This window comes from Montipora foliosa, chromosome 6, assembly GCF_036669935.1.
Source record: "Montipora foliosa isolate CH-2021 chromosome 6, ASM3666993v2, whole genome shotgun sequence".
NCBI lineage: Eukaryota > Metazoa > Cnidaria > Anthozoa > Scleractinia > Acroporidae > Montipora > Montipora foliosa.
The window spans coordinates 60,948,382-60,972,727 of NC_090874.1; the positions used below are offsets into that span (position 1 = coordinate 60,948,382).

The 24,346-nt window shown below is 38.4% G+C and overlaps 1 protein-coding gene across 1 annotated transcript; it reads right to left on the reverse strand.

Moving 5' to 3' along the window:
* Positions 1–2,095: 2,095 nt before the first annotated feature.
* LOC138008033 (ADP-ribosylation factor GTPase-activating protein 3-like) lies at positions 2,096–24,314 on the reverse strand. Its single transcript, XM_068855206.1, is given in 20 exon segments — positions 2,096–4,863; positions 5,100–5,138; positions 6,483–6,553; positions 7,045–7,144; positions 7,524–7,594; positions 9,003–9,040; positions 9,211–9,261; positions 13,794–13,841; positions 16,116–16,157; positions 16,528–16,895; positions 18,143–18,178; positions 19,289–19,344; positions 19,452–19,508; positions 19,778–19,916; positions 21,571–21,643; positions 22,357–22,415; positions 23,673–23,745; positions 24,013–24,131; positions 24,208–24,230; positions 24,233–24,314. Coding segments are annotated over 20 exon segments (1,569 nt in total). The 3' UTR covers positions 2,096–4,839.
* Positions 24,315–24,346: the final 32 nt, after the last annotated feature.

The following is a 24,346-nucleotide window of genomic DNA, read 5'->3' on the forward strand; positions in this document are numbered from 1 at the left end:
TAGCAATAATGACAACAAATTTACTTTGATGACTCTTACAGATGAAACATACGGTTTCATGATTCAGGCCAGGCCTTGTTTTGTTTCGTATTTTTTCAATATCCATATGGTTTGCCGAGGCAGTGTTGAAAATACTAATGAACTGGCTCAAAACAACTGTTGTGCTTTCGTTGAGCAAGACAGTCGATGATTTTTTGTAACTCCTGCTAGATTTTTATCCGTTCCGCGACGCGACGGGTCCATAGGCGACGGGTCCATAGGCGCCTATGGACCCGTCGCGGAACGGATAAAAGTTCACTGTTTCTTTGTAAAAACTGTTGAAACCGTTCCAGTTTTTGTCGGGCCCGTGCCATTTTTGCTCTGTCGTGTAAACGCCCCTCTAGATAGGCGCCTATGGTCCCGTAGCGGAACGGATAAAAGTTCACTGTTTCTTTACAAAAATGATTGGAACCGTTCTTCTTTTTATCGGACCCGTGCCATTTTTCCTTTGTCGTGTAAACGCGCCTTAAGAATGCGCTGTTGGAAGATGCTTGTTCACCGGCTTGGAACAGACTTGACGCATAGAGAAGGAAAAGAACTGGTCCTAGGCAGCTTCCTTGTGGGACACTGCGATCAAGTTGGTAAGGTTTGGAGATCTCTTCTTCAAGAAGAACATGCTGCTGCCGTTTACAAAGGAAGGACTTGATCCACTCCTTGGCATTGCCAATGATACCGAAATCATTTTCAAGAATGTCCAGCAAGATCGTGTGGTCAATGGTATCAAAGGCAGTGCTTAAATCTAGGTGGATAAGTAGAGTGACCTCCTGCCTGTCCATGCTCATCAGTATATCGCTCTGGACTCTCAAAAAAGCAGTTTCTGTTGAAACTTACGGTATGCAGACTGATTTGTTAGTAGTAGATCTTTGCACTCAGTGTGCGAATAACTGATTAACAGCTGCTTTCTCTGTTGTCTTGGACACAAAAGAGAGATTGCTAACTGGTCGAAAATTCGCAAACTCTGCATAAAGTCCAGAACCGCGTTTCAACAGAGGGTTGACACGTGCTAGCGCGCACATACAGACTCGTAAAATGTATAATCGATTAGTGGCTTTTGCCAAAAAGTTGTCAAAATGAAGGTTCCGTTCCGATGGATTATCCTGCAATGTTTCGATGGAATGTTATACCAAGTAATTCCAACCTACTTTTAGTTCAATTTCCTGTACAATAGACAGTTATGGTTTTGAACTTCGTCCTAGCACTATCATTTCCCAGGTTTTGGTTAAATTTAGTTTCATTCTATTCCTCTCTGCCCCGTTCTTGACGTTAGATTATCGTAATTGATTAGATTACATTATCAAAATTAATTTGAAGAAACGCACGCGTATCAAGAAAAATTTGCGCCACCGGGGCTCGCATTTGGTTGGCCACCTGCGACTTTCTTTCATCATTGACCAATCAGAAAGCTTGGTTTGTTACCTCTTTTTTGCGCTGAAGTTACTTATTTCCTGCACTGTGTTACCTGGAAAAAGAACTTATCTTAGCCAATCAGAATAGAGAAAAAATTTAAGGTATATTTTAGCAAATAAATGATTAACCAAGGGATCGTGTATTCCGGAGAAGGGAAGGGAAGGTCGAACAAATTTTTCTTAACACGAAGAAATTCCCCATGCGTTCAGCGTTAAAAAGGGGGGACGTTTCTTTTGGGAAATGCCACGTTTGATTCTGTATCAAAGAACACACATTTCAAAAGTAACGCAAATGTAATTGCTGTTCGTTTGCCCATCCGATAGAGCGGTTTTCAATTGATTGTCGAAAGTCATTAGGGAATTGCTTTTGCATTACTTCACTCAGTGATTGGCTCAAAGTTCTCGCGCCATTTTTTAAGACCAATCAGAAGTGAAACTAAAACCAATCGTGGCTTGCGCGTGCACATTTTCCCGCGCTTTGTGTCGGCTTCGAGTAATTACTTACAGTTTTGATTGGTTTACTGGATTGTCTCCGTCCTTTTTGATTAGCCAAAGTAATTACTTTGGTTTTGGTTTTACGACACTCGATTGAAACTCGCTCTATCAGTCTTAACTCATGCTCGTATTGCAACAACCAGTCATACAGTGCGCCTTGCTTTGAATATTACGTTTATTGTTCTCACGAATACGAAAGAAAGACACTTGTTCAACCCCGAGATTTCCACAACATCTTTACACGGGTCTAACTACTATGAGATACTTCTAATTTGATTTATAACTTGCTCATTATGGCAAAACTAGTAAAAAGACTTAGCGTGTTTCTTTCTTTCTCCCAGAATGATCGATTAACAGAGTCAGTTAACCACTCCGGTTCGTATGAAAACGCAAATCTAACCGTGAAAATGGTATGTTTTGCATCTTCTATTCGTAATGATTGGTTAAACATTCTTGCTTCACTCTCAGCCAATCAGAAGAAAGCAGCACTTTCCCGCGCTTCGTGACGGATGCACGTGCTTGCTTTCCTTGATGACAGGCGTCGTCCGCATGCGCTGTGATTGGCCAGAGTGTAGTTTGATTTTACTCCACATACCGATTCTGCTAACTCAGTGTTGTACGCAATTCAAATTTCTCGGTGTTAAGGTTCTTTGTGTGTTGCATTTGTATAATAATGAAGCATTCACATTTAAATGATATGGAAATACTTGGAACAAAACGTTTTATTCCAAAGGATTTGAATTGGATACAACATTGAGTTAGCCGAATCGATCTATTGCCGTCAAAGCAAAACTGAACGACACCAAAAAACAAAACAAAAGAAAGACAATATAAAACTTCTGCAAAGTACCGGGAAGGGTTATATTGACATCTTAAATTTCCACGACCTGCTCCCGTGTGACCTTGTAGCTCAGTCGGTAGAGCAGCGGTGATCTAAGCCGAGGGTCGTGGCTTCAATTCCCACCTTGGTCAGAGTTTTTCTCTGTCCTTGTGTGGGTCCAATTCCATTAGTAGGGTTAACGCTCACATGGTTTACATGGGTAGAAAACTAGCACTTCACACAATACCCTCCAATAGTTAATTCTGCTAAGTTTTTTTTGTTAAAAGGTATCACAAAGAACCACGTAGTAGCCCAGCAGATGCCCATTTTTCTCTCCGTACTACTGAACTTCCAACAATCTTTGTACCATCAAAATGCATCATTTTACCAAAAAAAATCCTGACCAACCTTCTTTCTCTCTATCTCTCTCTCTCTCTCTCTCTCTCTCTCTCTTCCCTCAAATCAAACCACACAAATCAAATTGCTTATTCCCTTTTCTGAAAACTACAATTAAAAATTCTGGCTCCCGCTAACTACAATTTTACAATTCTTATTTATATGGTGAACTCTCTGCAATGTTTTTTTTTTCCTTTTCTTAAGTTTAAAGCCCCAAACAGCGAACAGTTTGAGACATGAAAATTGAATAAAACAACACCATTAAGGGGAACCGAAAGAGAACATCCTGACGCTGGCGGTGATTTAGATAAATTCTATTTCCGTTTGGAATTAGGAGCATGAAGTTATTCCAAAATATATATAATATTCAAAGTGGCATAAAAAGGGAAGCAATGGCAACTGTATCATTTACCCCAACTTGAGAACAAGTAAGAATGCACCCTTAATTTAATTCACAAGACACTTTTCTTGCTAAAATATAAGTAAAGGTAATCACATGATTTCGAGTGAAAGTTGGAATAAACAAGCACAAGTACTTTTTTCCAAAGACCACAAATTTGCAGTATTTGAAAAAAAATTACGAATGCTCATTTACTTTTAAACTACACGATAAAAATCACGTGATTACGTATTAATAATATACATAAAAAATGGAGATAGCTTATCGTCGTTACGTAGAAGCAACGCAAGCTTACCACGCAAGTTCTAAATTTGATTGGCTACTGTATCTGTGACTTTGTTTGATCGCTGACCAATCAGAATTCTTGGTTTGGTACTTCTTTTTGCATTCTAGCACTGTTCCTTGAAAACTGCATTTCTCTCAGCCAATCAGAAGAGAGATTTTTTTTTCATTATATAAGGGCGCGTTCTATTGACCGTATTCCGGAATAGGAATACATAGAATAGAAGTTAGAAATCCTTCGCTTTTGCGGAGATTCATATTAACATTGTCAAACATCTGCTAAAATGCTATTTTAAACATAGCTTTATTATCCTTGTTGCTGCAAAACGCCACACATAGTGTTTTAAATCATCACTCCGCGTATTCCTATTCCGGAATAGGGTCAATCGAACGCGCCCTAAATTATTACTAGCAGGGAAAACTGAAACTACAGTAAGTTCTAGAATAACATAAAACAAGAAGAAGAATACTGATGATGATGATGATGATGCCGTTAACAATAATAACGGAATATATTAATTGCCGTAACATTTATTATTTATGGGATTCTTGAAACGACTTCCCTGTTAGCAATAATTTATTGCTAGCATATGCCATGTAAGTAACATTATTTTGGCCACTTGGCAATTTTCAGAACATCTTTTCCATGTTCTTATCCAAGAATAAAGCGTAGTAACATGACGACCCAACACAAAGAAATGCAAGCCATGTTAGTGTCCCAAAATTAATCCTTTGCAAATTAAATTTCAGTTGCATTAAAATGATTTCCTTTCATTCGGTTAAAAAAACCATGACAGTTAATCACATGACAGGCCCGATCAATATCCCCACAAAAATTAAATTTACGTAAAATGAATAAATAGTAACTTGGTGACCTGGCAAATCACTGCTTAAGCAGTGTGTTCCTCTCCTTTCCTTTGGACAATGCCTCTTACAACGAGCCAATTTAAAAGGTGATTTTCCTAGTTATTAATGATACTATTCTAAGGCAAACGAAATCTTCAACTAGATCCACTGTAGCGATTCTGCAAAACCAAAAGAGAGAACACGATTACACTGTAGTTGAATTGTACTGCGACATAAAATCACTTAATTTGAAAGACAAATGAGTTTACGTACACTTCAATAAGGGCAGGCATTGTTCACGAATTATATTTCACACGGATATTAAGCAATTTCATAGCCCGTCATATAAACACCTTCATTAGCATCAATCTTGGACAAAATTTGCTTTAAAATTTACACAAGAAAATGAAGCTACCTGTAATGTTCCTATGACTCCTGAAGCCATGCTTGACAACTAAAATGTTCAAGAAAAAGAAAATTTATACAAAATAAGATTTGATGACCTCAATCTGACTGACAAATGGAATTCATGAAACCTTGTTTTGTTTTCACAGCTAAAGGTCATAAGGAAATCCCTGTCAAGTCAATTATTCGTCCCAATTGCCACATCAGCACCAACACATTTGTTAAAGTCAAAAATGCAGGACTTCCGCTCCTTGGGAAGACAGAAGCCATTATTACATAGTAATCTAAGAACATGCCAACTTCAACTGAGTTTTAAAAACTTTTTTAAATTCCACAACAAACAATTTACAAACAATCTTTACAGTGTACAGGAATCAAGAATGAGATGTGGTACAGGTATATGTATGTACACTGTTACCCATTAAGGGCGGTGCCTACTAATTAAAGATATTTTTGCCCCGGTGTGTGATTATGCAGGAAACGTAGATCTTAACAAGTGCTATTGAAATCCAAAAAGAAAATTGGGCGTAACCACGCATTTTTCAAAGACAATTAATGAATAATATTTGTAAAAAGCTGTAAAATACAAAGCAATGTATGGCGTTCTTTCTAAAACTGAAGCTTAATGATCTCTCAAAAATGCATGGCTACCCAGAATTTCCTTTTTGGATACCAAGAGTACTTACTAAGATCTACTTTCTCCGGATAGTTTTAAACCACGCAATAATATCTCTGTATTAGTAAGCATCGGCGATAGGAAATCCGAGTACCTGGAGATGCGCAGAACGTATGCGCAGTAACAATAGTAGGCACCGTCCTTAACCTCTTGGAGTGAGACTAAACAGATTTTACTCTGTTTTACGCCAGACGATTTTACTCATCAACTAGAGGTGTCCTAGGGCGTTAAAGGTGTCAATGGGTTAATTAAATCAAATCACCAAAATTATACCCCAGAGATTTTTCTTGAGCTGTGAGAGAGCTGCGAAGCAGCAAGACCAGTCGCAAAGCCGCGAGAAGAGAAAAGCCTCTGGTTACCGTGGACTTAAACATCACTTTCATGCACACGCCAGCTGTCAAATGCATCAAATTGATACTTACAAAAGGGACCAATGACAACTTAGCAATCATGCATCCCCTTGATATATTACCAATCAAAGGAACCACTCATTATTGAATTGTGTGTTTGTAAAAATATTAACCAATCCGAGCCTGAGGGTCAGATCGTGACCCTGGTATCTGCATGAAAGTGAGATATAAGTCCAAGGTACATGTAACCAGAGGTTTTTCTCTTCTCGCCGCTTCGCACGACTTGTCTTCGCAGCTCTCTCGCAGCTCAAGAAAAACCTATGGGACCAGGGTAACAAAATTAATGTTTATAGTGACTTTTACTGACCCTTCCAGTTACTCTTGCCATTCCATCTTTTAACTGTGAAAGATCAGCAGTTGAAAAGCCTCCAGAAGCACCTACAAACAAGATCACAAAATAAAACATCAACGTTATTGATTGACATGTGGAATGGAAAAGTTCCCTTTCTTCTGCCTTGGTTTTACTTCCTGTACTAGACGTTTCGGCCACTTACAGTAGTAACTGTAGAAGCTGAACACATTATTACTCTGGCAGCTCCGAACAGTTTTGAAAGAATAACACCTTGTGTAACGATCGTTATTAATTTACTGTGTCTGTTTACTTGTGGTCATATTAGGATCAATATTGCAGCAAAATATTTTCATGCTTTGCTGGTGAAATGCATATGAACTTAGTGATCATGGTATTCACCATCTTAAAATTGGCTTTAACGTCATTCAGGGTGACGTTTAATTAGTGTGCGTCATAAATTGCTAGTTTGTCAAATTCTGTAACAGTTCCCATTAAACTTTTGCCAAGGGACCTAATGTTTTCATGTGAATGCTTTGCATCATACTGGCATCATTCCAAACACACAAGCACTTCTCACCTGATTTTGATGTTCTATCATCACTGCCAAAGAGATCTGCACTTGACAGACCAGTGGAACCTTGATAGCGATCCAATCGGGCTTTGATTTCAAACTCTTCCTGTTGTCCCAAAAATAATTAGATATACATGTAATGCTATTTAAACTGTGTCACAAGATGGAAGCAAGCACAGTACTAAAAAATTGTGCCTGAAAATAGGCTCAACTCATGTTAACTATTGCTCTAAATATTCAAGAGTTGATGGACCTACTTCTTTAGCAAGATCACACCGGTTGCACAGGTACATGTACAGTACGATTTCAAATAAAGTTATTGTCAATCAAATTAATAATTCCCAAAAATATCTAACAAACTAGTAATCATGCTTCCCATGGTTTTGGTGAATTTCTGGAATTGGTAGCCATTATAAAATAATATCAATCAGTTCTGGTGTAATTCATGCGCTTAACCCATTAATTTCACAATGTACTTGACTTACCTGATCTAGGTGGCCATGGAACTGAGCTGAAGAAATACTCTTTGCATTTCCAAATTTCCGTTGTGCTTCACCTGATTGAAGCAGTCAAATAATTACATAAAATATGACACACACTTCTTCTCTGTGAAGTCTACCAACCAGATACATGTACTGTACCAGACAGCAGTCAAATCAACTTACAGGTAGAGTGTCAAACTATAGAAAGAACACCACTCTTAAAGTGTGAACATGGTAAAAACTCCGTCCTTGACAAAGCGCCACAGATCTTGGTTTTTTTTAAAAAATAAATACAACTTTTCACACTTAAGCTAAGATACCTGTCCTTTTACAGAGAGAAGGATGTTAATGGTGGCCTCGTTTTTATGTATTACATGTATAACCTCACACTTCACGTGATAAAGCTGTAAATAGTCAAGTGTACTCCCTGTCTCCCAGCCTTGCCCTTTTTCATCGGCCGCATCACTAACCTTGTTAGTTTCTTTAGAAACTACCCCCTTCAAACTATAAAGTGGCTTCTTAAAAACCCGTTGACTCTTAGGAGTGAGACTTTACTCTGGGTAGTGCAAAACAATTTCATTCATCATTATTTTGCCGGAAAGGGGAGGTGGGGAGGGGATTATTCAGGAGTCGATGGGTTAATGGCCTACAGACCAATAAGGCAAAAATTCAAAATTTATTCCTGTTAGCAGGGCTGTCAAAAAGGGCCGGTAGCTGGACGAAATACCCGCCTACTTACTAATCATTGGCCGGTTACTTTCGTCTCAATTTGCTGCTTGAAACAAAAATTTAAAACTTAAGAAATTCAAGAAAAAAATGATGTGTAATAAATCCTCCTCAGCTTTCCAAGTCAACGTAAAGATGCATTTCAACTGTTTTAACCTGTTTGCCTATCCACACAAGACTGAAGTGAACGAAGGCTCACAGAATGCCTGGGACATTTTCATTGCACTGGATCTCAGGCTAAGTGCCTTTTCATTACTTTTCGCATAGACTGAGTATTGGATTAAAAACCTCAGAATTTCTGTGATTTCAGTTCCTCAAAATCGTGATATGCATGAATCGCTATAGAGCAATCACCACCAAAGTAGTTAAAGAATGGCAAAAAACATAAAAAAATGGTAAATGTACCCTTAATTTTCACTGTTTTCATAGGTCCAAAAAAATGCTGAAATACCATTTCCAAGCACCTAAACTTCAAAATTTTACGTTTCTGAGACGCAGACTGCAACTGAAAGAGAACATTCCGAGTGCTAGGACAGTGGAGTCTCCCAGATTTTTGCAACAATCATCTCTAATGGAGAAAAGTAACTTGACAATTAAATGTGATTGTGTGAAGACAAGTTAGAAGGGAAAACAGCTCACTTCCGGTTGACGGCCGCATCTCAAAAACGCGCATGCTTAAGCTCCCTATTGAAAAAAAAAACACATGGCGTTCTCTGAGTTTATAATTTACCAAGATCAATAAACTACAGACTGTACCTGTATCCACAGGCTCAGGGTCTCTTTTCCTGTTAGACCTACAAGAGAGGACATGAAAACTTCATTAATAATTTTTGTAACACAAAACTGCTACTAAAGTTAGAAATGTAAATGCACATTGCTTGTATTAAACACAATTTTTATTAATTTGATCTCAGCAAAACTAACTACCAGTACTCCACTGAAGTGGTAAAATTCATGACGTTACCTCTCTTCACGACTGGATCTCCTCTCACTCGAAAATGAGCTAATTTCATCCCTTTTGACATAAACGGAAACAATAATATGATTGTTTTATTACTTTTAATTATCTAGGTTACATAGCTAAGCACTACATGTAGTAATCTACAATGACGATGATGAACCATCGTCCTATTTTCATTGGGGCACTTGGGACAATACATGCAAGTACTGTAAAAACTTCAAGACGTTAGTAGTAAAAATAGGTTTAGCTGATGGCACATCACTTCAGAAAACCTGCTTGTTGGGAACAACTAATAATTATCATAAGCAGGAGCAGGCGTAGCTCAGTTGGTTAGCACACGGCTTTCATAGCAAGAGGTCCCCACTTCGACTTCAAAGTCTGATTTGACTTTCCTCTGATCCACGTTGCTATAGCTTTAAATACAATACCTGTGAAGTGGAGAACCAACAGAGGGTGGGGGGTAAAGGGCACACCGTCGGCTTCCATTGATACCAGCCTCGTACATGTAGCTGAAGGAACTACATGTACTGATGTTAAATAAAGTGACTTTACCTTTATAAGAAAGACTCTAGACACATGAGTTTACAAGTACGTGTAATAGCTTGATGTTTAGGGTAAGAGAACCACTTTGTTACGTTAAGATGATAACTGAGATGATGATGATGATGATGATACACTATTAAGGCTATTGATGCATGGTCCGAGTCACTTAATACATTGCCAAGGACCCGAAAGAGCTGTTAGTTGCTAACAACGTACACGTATGGTAGCCTTCATCCGAGGTCAACTGTAAAGTGGCTGTAGGTTAATCAAAGAGAATGTAAGAAATCCATACAAATCCATAGACAGAAAGGCAACGACATCATGAGGACAGTGAAACCGTAAACTGCATGTGACAGAGAAAAGGGATGTGCAAGCAAAGGAGTCGAAAGCTACAGCTGTAAACAGGAATCAAAAAGACTTGACAGATGGTAAGAGAAGGCCATGCACAGGCAAATGTGAGGCAGATTGTTTGTTTGTTTGTTATTTATTTGTTTGAGCAGGTTGAAGTTTTGGCAGCTATTTAGCTGATGTGGACCTGCTATACCCACCCACCCATATACTCACAGAGGACAGCCACAACACCGGGAACTTCATCCCCTACTCTTCTCGAATAGTGTGGGGGTTCTTTAACGTCCCACAGGAAACTAATGAACATGGAAGTTATTTGTGAGACGGGGCCTACAGTTTATAGTCCTTATGCGAGAAGACTTGAAAGTCTAACCATTTGGGGATGTAATTACAAAGGCAGCACTTTCTCCTCAGTTTTAAGACCCTGAGCGTTGGTCCGGCCGGAGTCGAACTCACGACCTCCCGCATGGCAGCCCGGTGCTCAACCAACTGAGCCACCGGTGCGCGGTATAATAGTTCTAAGAGTTGGCTGGCACATACAGTAGTACAAAAATGCACTACACTACACCTACACAAAAGAAAAATTGACAAACAACTGGTAGCATCAAAGTCAAGTATGTACTGAAATAAAGACCAGGTTGAAATGATAAATAATTATTATACTGTACATGTACATCTGGTGAATGAATGCAGAAACATGGTAAAGACAGAATAATTATAAAGGCAGACACAACAGAGTAGCAACAGCAGTTCATTGGGTCTGGCACAGAATTAATGTGGCCTTCATGTACATGTACATCATGCAATATTTTATTGAAATGGTTTGTATCTTTCAAAACGACCCAGAAAGCAAGTTTGCTAGCTTGGAACAGCTCACATTCTTAGGAAGGTCCTACAGTAGACCGAAATTTAATCAATCATTCCATTCAAATGGTAAGTGCTCCTAGTCTCAATGAAACTAATAATTCTAGTACAGGGTAATAACATTTCAGTTCTGCTACACAACTGTATTTTACATGGTAGGTGTACATAGACAGTACCGTAAACGTCCATGTATAAGCCGCATCTGTAGATAAGCCGCACCCCGAATTTAGAAGCGCACATTTTGGAAAAAAATGTAGTACAATAAAGTTTGAAGTTCCAGTAATGTTCTATTGCTTTAAATCAACAAGGACAAACAATCAAGGTTTCTGGTTTCACCATAAAGTTGAAATACGAACGAGAGCTTAGTAGCCAAGCTTTAAATGTGGGGAGGAGTCTGGGCCAGGGCCTGGGTATCATAACCACGTCTGTTTGGAAACCCGCAATAGGCGAAAAAATTCATGCAGCTTGATAATGCAGTCGACAAATTTGCCGAGAAGGTGGTCAAGGACAACGAAACAGTTGGCCATTTACCTCGCGAATTTTGTGGTATTTTATCACACGTGGCGGAAAGATATGCTTGGAAGTGACTGGCCGAAGACGTCACAGCAAACAGCTGTGCGGAGGAATGGAGATTCCTTATAAGTTGGTGTTTACTTGTTAGAGAAAAGCGAAAATTAATCGCTTGAAAGAACTCTTGGAGAGCAAGATTCGCCGATAAACACTCAAAGACACAAACGGCTCCTTTAGGAGCCACCACTCATTAAAAAGCCAATGAACAACAGCAACATGGTCTCAGTTTCTTTTTTGTTTCGTTACTGAGATCTTCAGAAGTTGTATGAATATTAATTAGGTTTTTTAAAACTCCAAACACAGATGTATCCATGGATAAGCCGCACCCTTGATTTATGGCTTCAATTTTGTGAAAAAAAGTGCGGCTTATACATGGACGTTTACGGTAGGTCCAAACAGTACTTTGCATGGTAGGTGTATAAAAAAGTTGTAAGGGCCGTGGTGTATTAGCACATCCCAGATTTCGCTCATGGGCATAACACCCTAGAATAATATTATGGTTTTCCAAGTATTTTTCTTAATAATATGTGACCCTCCACGGGAAAACAGTGAATAAGGTGAACGCATGCGCATGGCACGTTAGCATGTTGAAACAAAAGCAGTGTGGCTGATCATGTTAGCTGCTTGTTAGTGCACGTGCATGTAGCCTTCCTCATTAAAATTGAAGCCTTTGTTTTTTACTCATGCTAAAGACAAAAGAGCGTGCGATGAGCTTTGCTGACCGCTTACCGTGCCAACTTCTAACACACTGAACCTTACAATTCTATCGAGCCCATGCCGCATGAATTAAACTGCTTGTGATATCGGTTTTTCATGATAAATCCTTGCAGTAACATAGTGTTAATAATTACGTCGAGCCCACATCAATAAAATCTTTGCAGCAAAAGCTTTTTTAAAATCACTTACAAGTAAGGGCAGAAAGAAAACCACTGGAACAAAGGAAATGACTGACACTAAAAAGAACAGCCTCGTCAACACGACCGTTGTATTGACCACTGTGCAATATTCCACCAAGGAAGTCACGCAAGCACAAAGGATCCAACACCGGCCAAAGGAATATTGAGGAAAGCATAATCGAAATCAAATGTAATTCCACACCATTCGATAGTTATCCAACATCGTTCTAGAGTGGCCAAAGTAGGCTTTTTATAGCCTTGAAAAGGACAGCAAAATCGGAGACAACCTCACGCAAAAGTCAAGCCATGGGGTACTTTATTCACCTCTACGACAATCACCGTTACTGAAGTTTCATTATTAAATGGTGACATCGTCCCTTACTTAGTTAGTTTACGATAATCATAAGAAAGGGTATTTTGCCGCTCGTGAAATTTGCTATTGGTCATTCAGCTTAAATATTTCACCACTAGTGAAGTTTCATTAATGGCGAAGTCATCTCTCAGTTTAATACATGTAGCTGTCTAAGTGAACGATGGTTAGATCATTTTGAAGCTTGCCAACAGTCTCACTTGACCAAGGTGACAACACCTTGTTTGTTGTGATTGCACTTCTACCGGCAGTCTATTTACGCGATCAAAACTTGTAACAGAGTAGCAAATGTAACAGAGTTCAGTTAAAAATGACAAATGTTCATCTTGTTTATAATACACAGCAGTAAACTACTCTGCTTTGGGTTAATGACCAAACCATGTGTGAAATGGCACAGAGCTACCGTGTCAAGGACTAAGAAATTTACCGTGTTAAACTTGCGTGTTAAAACACAAAGGCCGTTAACAAATGGCACAAATATGCTACTCTATTTCTTTTGTTTTTTTCTTGCATATGCGCACGCTAAGCATGTTAAACAAGACAGTACTGTGCGAAAGTGTTAAGATCGTGCCATGCGATCACCTCATTCATTGTTTTCCCATGGAGGGTTTATATTATGATAGTTCCTTCCGAGAGCATACTCAACACCAACTCTTATTAACCTTACCAGGATCATTCCAGAAAGGAAACGTTACATGTACAGTAATGCCAGTCCACATCAATGCAATGCTGAACATTGACAAAAAAAAAAACCTAACAAGTAGTTCTTGGACACCTTGGGCAATATTGAGGTCACAATTTTACAGTATGACGAAATTTCATTATTTCCAATTTCAAAACTTTTCAAACCAGTTCAAATTTGATTTTCCTTTGTTTCAGATTACATGTATGATTAATGAATATGAGATAAAGAAAAATCAAAACTGAACTGGTTTGAAAATAGAAAAAAAAAATTAACGCAACATTATTATACACTAGTATAATTTATAGTGTACCTGTCTTTGTCTCTTCCCCACGAGCTTGATCCAAATGGGCTGTCATACCTAAACAAAAACAGTTAAAGTTACTTGTACAGTACATGTACTATTAATAATTTTATTATTATTGCAAATATTATTATCTGTGACCTTCCACGGGAAAACGTACACTAACGTTTGCCCGTTAAACGGCTTAAAACTAACGGACGGTTAACGGATATTCAACGGTTTTGAAGATTGGTTTAACGTTTTTTACTAACGCTCTGACGGTTTGTGCTAACGCTCTAACGGTTTGTGCTAACGCTCTAACGGTTTGTGCCAACGCTCTAACGTTCTTTCCATCAGTTCTAACGTTCTGCCTTAGCGCTTTAACACCAAGTCTTAGTTCTAAGCTCGAAAGGCTGATCGATGACACCACAACGTAGTGAGCGATTACCGTTCATCGAACAAAGGCCATGGTTTGAAGTACTAGCACCATCGTGAGCTGGCCAAAACAAATCGGATGCACATTTCAGCGAGTTTTTTGCTTTAAGAATACTACGATGTAGACAGGCCACCAGAAACGATTGCGTGACTTTTAAAATACGATTCCGAAGAGGCGCGCCCATGGTGCCATAACTGCTGAATGCAACGAAGTCCGGATAAAAGTGGCTAATCTCGATATGTTTTGACCGTCGGACTCACAATGAAGCGATGCATTACTAAATTGTGAATTTCTCACGGCATCCATTACTTCATTAGCTACTGTAGTTGCAAAGTAAAATACAACAAATGATTATTTTCATCCAAAGAAAGGTAGCATTTCATGTTGTTTTCAAAGCCGAAGTAACGATAAATTCAAAGCGGTGCGTTCATAAGAGAGCTCTTTGCTATAAATACGATAAAAGAGTTCTGTATCATCAGTTAAGATGCCGAGGGGGCAAAAAAGCTCGCGAGAAACTCCAGGCGAGTGGTTAAGTTAAACAGATATTTTTCAGTTGAAATTTGGTAAGTCATGCATCATTCAATCACATTTAATTTGGCGTTCGCGCAGGATGGGTCTTCGATCTTTGGTCTTCGTTTTTGGAGTCTTTATTGTCCATTCTACCTATTAGCGTAGTTATTTCAGCTTGAAATCCATCCAAGACTCGAAGCGCTCAACCTCAAATAATATCGAAAACTCCAGCATTCCCAGCGCCAAGGATGCGTAGCAGGATTTTCGTATACCGGCTTTAGATACATGCTTGCAGCCGTCACGCCATGTGCTCCTCTCTGATTGGATGATGATTTCTTATTAGCCAATCACAGAGGAGCAAACGTTGTGACGGCTGCAAGCCGTCACACCAAACTCCAACTACGCTTCCTTGGAGTTCCGAATGCTGGATTTTTTCAATTTTATTTGAGGTCCAGTGCTTCGAGTTTTGGACGGATTTCAGATATAATGGCATGAAAGGAAACCTCTGGGTTTCAGCTTGCTTGGTGCGTGATTTGAAACCTGTACGATAGGAATTTGTTTGTGAGTTTCAGCTTGATTGGTGCGTGATTTGAAACCTGTACGATGCGAATTTTGTCAGTGAAAATCGGCTTCGTGCTGGAGCGATCCGAAATCGAGCTTTCCACCCTTGTTTTACTATTGGTACGCAGAGGTGAACGTCGAACACAAACCCTTCATTTTTCTCGGTATTTTTAATTTTTTAAAAAGCGCTCTACTACATGTAATTCTACTAAGTTGTAGAAGGACACGGCCGGTTTTCCCAAAGAGGGTCACATTTTTAAACGACGCTCTACGAATCCTCTGATCCGGAACAATCGATACAGATTATTAATTCACTTGCCAACAGAATCCAAGATTTGCCCAACGGATAAGGTTGATAACTATTATACATCTGACGTATGAGACTAACGCTCTAACGGACGAGGCTAAACCCCTAACGGACGAGGCTGACGCTCTGACGGATGAACCTAACGCTCTGACGGATAAGACTAACGTTCTAACGGATGAAGTTGACGCTCTGACGGTTTCATGTAAACTTCTAACGGACGGCTAACGGATATCTAACGCTTCGGTCAATTTAACGGTTTAGCGTTAGTGTACGTTTTCCCGTGGAAGGTCACATCTTCTTAAGGTGTACTTTTTCTCAGATGGTAAAAGACATCAAGTTAAAGCTGCATGTTCACCAGACTTTGCCAAATTTCTAAATGTGTTTTTTTCTTTTTAAACTGTACAGCTGTTTTTTTTATACAGGATTATCTCTAACTTTATCAGGTTACTGACTGAACAAAAGGCAGTACATGTAACTTTAAACTGTTCTAATTTTCTGCTGAACAAAAGATAAATGTATGATCATTCCAGTCACTCACATGGGAGATGGCTCAGTAAAACTTGTACTATCCATGCCATAACTAGAAAGAAAATAAAATAGATTCAAATAAAGCAAGTCAGACATTATTACCAGTAAGTCCGTGTTAAGTATTCCCAAGTCACTCAAAACATTCATTTTGTAAGGTACACACTAGTCTACCCAATAGAGTGACTCTGTTCTAACACTTATTTCATTCATTGATTTTATTTTGAGATGGGCATCGGAGGGGTGCTAAAAAAGAACTTAACTAAGTTTTAAAAAGGGGGGGGGGGGGGGGAGGGGGGCAGGTCAGCTACGGGTTGTAGACCATTGAAAACTCCCATTCTAAAAAATCCAATTTTGGTTGGTAAATCTTAGTACATGTTTACATGTTATGTGCAATTTAGTGAATGGCTGAATTAAAGATTTACCTATCAAAGAAATCCATATTAGAGTGTGAGGATACTCTAAGCTTATCAGCAAAGGATGGTTGGGTCTTTGTTGGCTTGACTTGCTCTACTGTTGCCATACCAGCAGATGCTGAGTGTCCCCTGCCTGGTGTACTGGCACCTCTCTTGCTACTGACTGCACCCATGCCCAAGCGCTCCAGTTGAGCTGCCTTCTTGGGATCAGAGTGCCGCAATTTGTCCTCCTCTTTCTTGAAGTTGACAGGATTGTAAGCCAGGTTTGGAGAAATGAGTTCTGCTTCAGCTTCTTTAGCAATCATAAGGGCCACCTTTTCCTTGTCTTTGTCCATCTGCTGAGCTCTTGATTCAAGCTCACTAAAGTTTGTATTGACCTTCAAGAAAATATTAACTGATGACTATTATCATTATTACATTTTAGTAGTAGTAGTAGCAGCAGCAGCAGCAGCAGTAGCAGTAGTAGTAGTATTTTGTAACAAAAAAAAACTACTGGAGAGTTATTGTTATTCATAATTGTTCATTTTGAGATTTCTGCATCTCACTCATTCAGGATTGGAACTAGTTCACTTGATTAAACCACATTTTGTACTTCTTTGTCATTCCGTTCATAGAACCATTTAAGTGAAACGTTTGTGGAAACAGATAAACTCTTATCCAACTACCTATACTTGTAACCAGTCTTACATGCAAGTCATTAATTTTGGTTGCTCCTATTTCAACGAAAATTGTTGGTATTGATCAAAATGTTTTCCAGAATGATTGTTTTTGGTTCTCATTATTCTGCTTTATTATATGGCTTGTGTTTGTAGTGATATAAGGCGTGCTCTGATTGGCTAATTGTGACTGAATTGTAGGGCATTATTCTTCCGTAATGCCCACGGGCCGATTACGGGCTTGCAAAAACAAAGCAAAAGGTAATTAAAAAGCCATATAATAAACTACTTACTAACCGAGCTGGCTCAAGCCGTACTGGGGAATATTGGCCCTTGGTCGTTCTTGTACAGACCTCGCTGCGCTCGGTCCGTACTGCCAAGACCTCGGGCCAATTTTCCCCAGTACGGCACTCGCGCTTGGTTAGTAAGAAGTTAATAATAATAATAATAATAATAATAATAATAATATTATTATTATTATTATTATTATTGTAAGCATCCTCCTGGTGTGTCTTCTACTATACATAGTTTGGGTTCATTTCATTTAGAAGTAAATTATTTTCCTAAAGAGGAGAGATTAATTAAAATGTTCATAAAGTACAATCAGAAACCTGTAAGGGTTGAAACGTGTAACGCGCGTTCACAGCTTCCGAATATTCAGTGCGAACTGATTGGTTGAATGTTTCATTGTTAAGTACCATATTTGGAAACCCCTCGCTCTTGTTGTTCCAAATATGGTACTTAGCAAATCGAATATTCAGAAGCTTGTTTCCAAGCACACAAGGGGCTGTTACATGTTTCAACTCTTATGGGTTTCTGGTACAATGTAACTGATTCTGAAAAGTACCACAGCTATTGTGATGACACTGCTTGGGCACAGTCCCATCAAGCTGGGCTCTTTTTTCCAATTTTTTGCCACAATGAAGTTACGGTATAACCTAATTATTGCCTTGTATTACTATTCATACCTTTGTAGCACCAAGCCCACCCTTTTTTGCTCCAAGCTGTAAGATCACCATACAAAAGACACCATTAAAACGTGGTTTTGGAGCATTTGCAATGAAGAACTTAATTAGGAAATTAACCCATTCACCCCTAAACCAGCCATAAGTAGTATTTTACTCTGTCTAACTCCAGAAAATTTTAATCGTCAATGGAGGAACCCCCAGGAGTCAATTTGTTAACCACAGTACAAAAAACTGGCACAAACATGATGGACCTTATTAATTTTTGCTTTCAAGAGCAGAAAAAGCATGTTATTGCGACTCATGTGGAAAATAATTAGTGCAAGAAAGATTCCTCGCACACTGCCTTTCATTTTCTGCTCATTCCAGTCCAGAAACTACATGTAGGTACATGTACAAGTACATGCATATATCATTGGCCTGTTTGGTGAAATTTGTGAAAGAGAGTGGGTTACATTTACTTTAAAGAGAGCAGCTAATCCCTGGAAACTTCCTTTTTAGATCAACCCACCCCTAAATCACCTCACAAAACCCACCAAAATACCCCCTCTAAAAATTATTGAAAAACCAAGAAAAAAAGGCTGATTTTTCAGTGCTTAATAATTATTAAAACAAAAATTTATATAATTGCAGAAAACATTCATTATATTTAATTTAATTTGCATAACAGCTTATGAGTGGAAAGGACAATAATTAAACTACATTGTACGTGTAAATGTACATGTGTAACAGAACAGGAGAAGAAAATAATTATATATGACTAGAAATAATTATAATTATGACTTGAAAAAACAAGTCTTTTTGAATTACTGGAGACTTTAAGATTATTATTATTAATGACCATTTTAGTGTACACAATACAGACAAAGACCCACAGTCGCCTTTGTTCAGATGGAGGTGATTAATTTTGACTCATGACCTGTGCAGAAAAACTGGAGATACATTGTACAATGTACATTCCCTACCCAAAAGGCTCCCAGATGATGTGCGAAAGTTGATGCTCTTATGCAGTAACAAAATTACACGTAATTATGGACACACTTTAGGAACTTCGACTGATTTTCAACCAAACATACAGTACAGAAGAAAACCAAGACTTGGAGACTGAAAAAAAGAAACTTTTTATCATAATATTTCAATTAAACTCACCCCTTTCTTCTTCGCAGCAACAGGTTTCCTTGTTCCTATCGTGGGTACACGAGACTCTGTCGGGTTGTGAAAGAAACAAACTCCTTATAAAAATTGAAGCTAATAAAAATTATTACTTTCCTTAACTGTTACAAAAAGACACGATTTTGACAACTGTATTTACCCTGATGCTTTGGTGGAGACACGCTCAAACCTTCCAAGGTTTTGCCAAGATCATTACCTGTAAATGTAAGAACAAACATGAAACTTTATGCTGACGTGTATGTACTGTGTACATGTACATGTATCTACAATGTATTTGACTTATAGAATCTGATGATAAAGAAAAGATCTACGTGTAGGAGAATTTGCTTGTTCATGGCCGCAAAAAAATGAGATACTGGGGAGGGGGGCAGGGGAGAATCAGTACATGCATAAAATGTAGGCACTGCTCTTTTGCAGCTGTGATTTTTACAATAGATAATCCTCCATTACTCTCTTTAAACATACCATTTCCATAGCTATTCTTCCCATTTGTTGGTATCAAGACAGTTTGAGAGGAAGACTGACTTTCTACTTCCTTGAAGAAGTCATGTTCCTTGTGATCAGGAGAGTTAGGAGTGTGAGGTCCATGGACATCTAAATGTAACTATGATTGAAAAGAAGAAGAGGATCACTTTTTCAACACAAGGAAAATCTAATATTTTCTACTACTACTACCACCACTACCACTACCACAGTACCGTGCAAAAGGCAAGGATCGAGACTCGATTCACCCGAAATCAAACTCAATCCTTGACACTCGATTCTTGCAAAATCACAGACGCGAAACACTGTCAATTATTCATATTCGATTCAACTTTCGTGAAAGCTTTACTCCTCGATTAAATAACAACAGGAACTGTTTAAAAAAAAATGAGATACTGTAGCAGCTATCGTTCCTGCGAGTTCTCTCTACTAAACTAAAATCGTATGTCATGGATTAAAAAGCTTTACAGCGAGATGGATTTTATCGTGAATCCAATGTAAATTTCCAATATAAACATTGAAAGGCCACTCCGGTGTATACATGTAGTTTTTCGAAGACTGTTAACAGTCCGTGTGATTCTCGAGTATGCTTCGATCATACGGCCAAAGATTAATTATCTCCTCCACAGTCGCACAGAATACATGTAGTTCCAAAGACTTTTCTCTCTCAAAATACTACGGAAGTAATTTTCACTTACAAGCTATACTGTAGGTTACAGCTAAATTGTCGGGGGATCACGATCTTGATTAGAAGCCTACATTGTACGGAGTATACTTGAATTACCACGCCGGTCCAATAGTGTCAAAGACTGTTTACAGTCCTTGATAGTACCGTGCAAAAGTAAGGTGACAGTCTCTTTCGAGTCTTGATTCTCGATTTGATCCTGAATCCTCGATTCTCGCAACGATCAAGGAATGACAATCGAGAATCGAGTCGAGAATCAAGTCAAAGGAATCGAGAATTTAATGAGCTGGTCGCTTGACTGATTCCTTGATAGACTAATAGCACAAACACAGCTGGGAATACGAATAAAAGAAAAGCCTGCCAAAGTTTCTCAGAGAATGTTGTGCGGGAGTAACGCAGAAAACCGAGCAAGTTTAGCCCGCTTTCAAATACGGTTGCTGAAATTGGGAAAAAATCACAAGAAACAACACCATTCTGTGCGATTGCTTAGGAGATAATTATTCTTCGGCTGTATGATCAAAGCACACTCAACAACGACTACCACAACCACTACCACTATCCCTACCACGACCACTACCACTAATAATAATCATTACTATTCTTTTATACTTTGTGCCAAAATCTTAAAATCTGGTTAGCTGACAAGGAATAACATTTTAGATGTGCAAAGTCTAAAGAAACAGCCTTGCTATACAGTGATACCTGAATATCAGAGACTAAGACATCTGGTCGCTTCATCAATATGTACATGTATGCTGTCGCTAAAAAAAACTTGTATTGATCCTACAGCAACCCTTACAGATTCCCTGAGGCCATGTTGCTACGGGAATGCTGATGATTTTTAAAAAGGTTGTGCCTAAATAAGTCATCATAAATATTTTCTTCAAAGAGCATTATGTACTGGTTATTAAACAGAGCTCTGTACATTGAACATTATTTTTTGCTATCTTACAAAATTACACATGCTTAATAAGGTAAAGGAATGTTTAATAAGATACAGCTGTAATCATGTCGAGCCAAAGTAAGATGCAGGTCTCTGCAATCACCTTTTTATGCACATACAAGTAATACAGTAAAGCAACACATGTACCTGTGTTCCATACTGCTGGAAAGCTTTTGCCGCTAAGGTGGCTAGCTTCTCTCTGTACATTTGTGCTACACGGCTATTGAACAACAAAAGAAGAGACCAAGAATAATTCAGGGCTTGAAATTAACGAAAAAATAAATACAGTCACATTTTGCCACATGATACGAAAATTTAGTCGCAATTTTGCAAATTTTAGTCGCAAAATCGCTGCGCTGCAGTTTGTTGTCAGCGGTTTAGCAAAAAAACATGAGCCCGCAATACTTGTGTAAAGAAACTACTGAAAATGGCGAATGATCGAAGGAATGGACGTAACATTGCTGCTAAATTACTCTACAATTACACTATCTTCAGAGAAAATTCACAGCGAGAAACAAAATAATTTTGTCATTTATTTATTTATTTTAGCAAAAGTAGCAGCAACTGCTAACCCTTTTGTTTCGAAAGAGCGAAGGTGACAACAAGTCGCAAATTTGCGACTTCTCCAGATATTTTGGTCGCAAAGGGAAAAATTTAGTCGCAAATGCGACTGTATTGGTCGCAATTTCGAGCCCTGTAATTTATTGACAATTAATACATACTGCTGAATTATCTTGTTAAAATTTATGACAGCCTTGAATTGACCAATTCTGATAAAACTGTATTTACATGACGTGGTTCCCAAGCATAGCTACCAATAAAGATATCTTGCATATACATGTACATCGTACACGTAAATCCCATTAATAATGTACACATATTACAGAAACAGAGTTGCTGAAAACAAATAAAATGATGGATAAAACACTGTACCTTCTGTATTTGGCACTTGAATCCTCAGTTGAAAGGTTATGTTGCCTAAAGAAGGCATTCTAAGGGATGAAAAGGGAGGTTACATGAATCACCAGTGGTGGGGCTTGAAAGCAAGAGCTCATTAATTAATTAAGAACATTAATTGATAAAATGAAGTACATGTAATTCTTGGCTCAATATCAATGTTCAGGGTATACTTAAAAAAAACTAGAAGTGCATGGAGGAGCAAATGTCCCTGCATGTATTTGTTCATTTTTAGTTTTGTTTTGAGAGGTTTTAATGATCAAAACTGTGCATGGATACGAGCCTGTCTTTTAAGTAAAGCGCAGTGGTGTAGTGGTTAGAATACTCCACTCTTGATCCAAAAGACACTGATTCAAAGCCTCTGAGTTCTCTCACTCACATACTTGTGGGGGTAGGCCTGCGATGCACTAGTACAATACAATACTTACATGTATAAATCTGTCTATTTTTAATGTAAGTAATAGCAGGTCTACCGCAAAATCCAAAACTTACATTCAAAGCAAATAGCCTTTGAATAAAAATCAACTCTCAAAATTTGTGGATAAACACAAGCAAACCAATTGAGTTTATCAAATGGATAGTGATTTATCCACTGGATGGTGCTATTCACCCTTTGAATGACTGGGGCCAAGTGTTTAGCAAACACACTTTTGAAAATCTGAGGAAACAAAGGAACTGATTTCTTGACAATCTTAGCACTTTAATTAGTTCAATCTTAGGTTTGAAATTTAATTACTTCAATTCAGGGAAAAAAATAGCCAACTTCTCTGAGTGAAGAAGCCAATGCTTCCTGTCAGATGTAAGTACTTATTAAAACCACTAGAGGCCACATGGGTTTGCTGAGTGCTGGACATTATAAAAGTAGATGCATTAGAGGTGCAGATTATTTAATCTACCTCAGAATGTTACATACCAGTAGTTGGTCGTGTAATCAAGAAAACTTAATGTATAAAAAATTCAAGTGGTCAACAGGTCGTTTGAGGTTAAGAATAAATTAAGGCAAGAAATAAATCAATCGGCTGACTTCACAAAAAGAGCAAAAACGGCACAGATGGTGACAAATTCGGGTTTTTTTTCCCGAGCAAGTCCAGATTTTAAAGCTTTATAAACAAGACAGTATGCTATTCGATTAACGCTTCTTGTTCATCATAATTAGCGTGACAGGAATACAATCGAATAAAGAAGGGTAAGGTAATCCTTAAACCTTTGGTCTTAATCTGTTCCCTTCAATGTTTGGGAAGAAAATTTAAGGGTAATTTCACGGGTTAAATTAAGCGAGAGAAAAGTCTTACCGCTTTCGCGTTGCCGCCAACTTGCATTGCTCTTAGCTGTAGCCATGTCCAATTTGTATCCAACTGGGTTGATCTTTTACATGTAAAAATCAACACAAGGCAAAAGACACGTTAGCATATTCAACGAGTTAACGTTTCATCGAATGATCAAAATTCGCAAAAATTATTAAGCTTAAATTAAAAAAAAAAACTTGTTTAATAATAAAGGATGAATTAGAACGCCAACCCTGGAATTGCAACACCAAAAGCTAATCAAGCGCTAGCTTACCGTTTGGTGTTCCCCAGTAAGAATAAAACGACACAACTTATAAAACACGAATGAAGGGACTCTCTGTCTTACCTGATGAAGGTTAAATGAACACCAAGAGATCGATGAACGGCCGAACAATCAATGCAAAGAAATACCCCGAAAGTTACTGATGCCCACGTTGGATTGTTATGCCCGCAATCAAAGCAAGTCTAAAACACAGTCAAAGAGTCAAACGTCAACTGCGTGACAAAACTAGAAATAGTTTTCAAGAAATATACTCTTTACCTTGTTATCGGGGAGTGTTTTAAACGTTTGAAGACAGCGGCGATGTCCTTCTGATCCACTACTGTATCCGCCATCTTCTTCTTCCGAGGGAAGTTTGGAAACGTCATCACCAAAAGTCAATCACGTGATCCCCGTTGTC